The following is a 1,073-nucleotide window of genomic DNA, read 5'->3' on the forward strand; positions in this document are numbered from 1 at the left end:
CTTAATTTTAGTCTAGTGTTTCAACCTTTGATTTGTAAATGTTTCCTTTCCTTTATTTTTCACAATAGTATGTTTGTTTATGGTTTTCGTTAGTTTTAGTTACACACCAGAAACTAAACTCATCCTGCCATATAACCTAAATTTATCCTCCAAAATATCCTTTGTCATAGGAGGTTATGCTCAGTTCAAGGGACTTTGATATGGATAAAAGGAGCTCTTAGACTGGTCAAAAGATTAGATATCACAGAGGGGTCTGTATTGTTTTTCAGAATAGGATTTTTCTCTTCAAGACCTCTATTCTGTCCTAAAATCTTGCTAGACCATCAGTGCTTTCTGCAAAGGCCAATAAACCTTCACCATGTATGTTCCAGCAAAGTAGAAGTCCTTAGTAATTCATCATCAGATAAGGCCAGTCTAAGATATTCCTTCTCAGAATATATATGGTGTAGATTTGTGTCATATGAAAGCCATGACAAGTGCTCGAGTCATTACAGGTGAATTGGTAACATTTATTAACCAAAATTTTATTCCTCCTTATTTGAAAATTCAACGACTATATTTTCCAAAAGTGTTGCTTGGCCTTTTTCTAGGACACAGTATCTATATTTCTTTTCCCTCTTCATTCATAATCAGGGGACCATAATATTTTCAGCCGAACAGACATAAGCAAATTGCAATATTAATGTATTATTTCGATACATCTGTCTGGTAGTCTGCATAAAGAATTCTCTGAAGTTTAAACGATTCTATGAATTGACTTGGTATAAGGGAAATACTTATCATTTCTTTCTTTTCTTTAACATGATAAATTTGTTCTTTCAGGCAATTATGGACACTCAGGACCCCTACACAGGAACTTCCATTTAACTACTCAGAGGCTGCAAGAGGCAGTCAAAGCAGATGACGACAAAACCTACGAGTTCCAAGCCGAGACCCGCATGCTGTTGGATATTGTGGCAAAGTCTCTCTATTCAGAAAAAGAGGTCTTTGTTAGAGAGCTGATTTCCAATGCCTCCGATGCTATTGAGAAGGTAGGCTTTAGGGGCTGAACGTTTGGGAGATATATTGAAGTG

The 1,073-nt window shown here is 36.3% G+C and overlaps 1 protein-coding gene across 1 annotated transcript in view; it reads left to right on the forward strand.

Moving 5' to 3' along the window:
• The window catches only part of LOC119593827 (heat shock protein 75 kDa, mitochondrial-like), a 35,708-nt gene that overhangs the window by 2,947 nt on the left and 31,688 nt on the right, over nucleotides 1–1,073 (forward strand). The window contains exon 2 of the mRNA XM_037942857.1: nucleotides 823–1,031. Within this exon, the coding sequence (XP_037798785.1) occupies nucleotides 823–1,031 (209 nt within the window). The remainder of the gene's footprint in view (nucleotides 1–822; nucleotides 1,032–1,073) is intronic.

This window comes from Penaeus monodon, chromosome 32, assembly GCF_015228065.2.
Source record: "Penaeus monodon isolate SGIC_2016 chromosome 32, NSTDA_Pmon_1, whole genome shotgun sequence".
NCBI classification, from domain to species: domain Eukaryota; kingdom Metazoa; phylum Arthropoda; class Malacostraca; order Decapoda; family Penaeidae; genus Penaeus; species Penaeus monodon.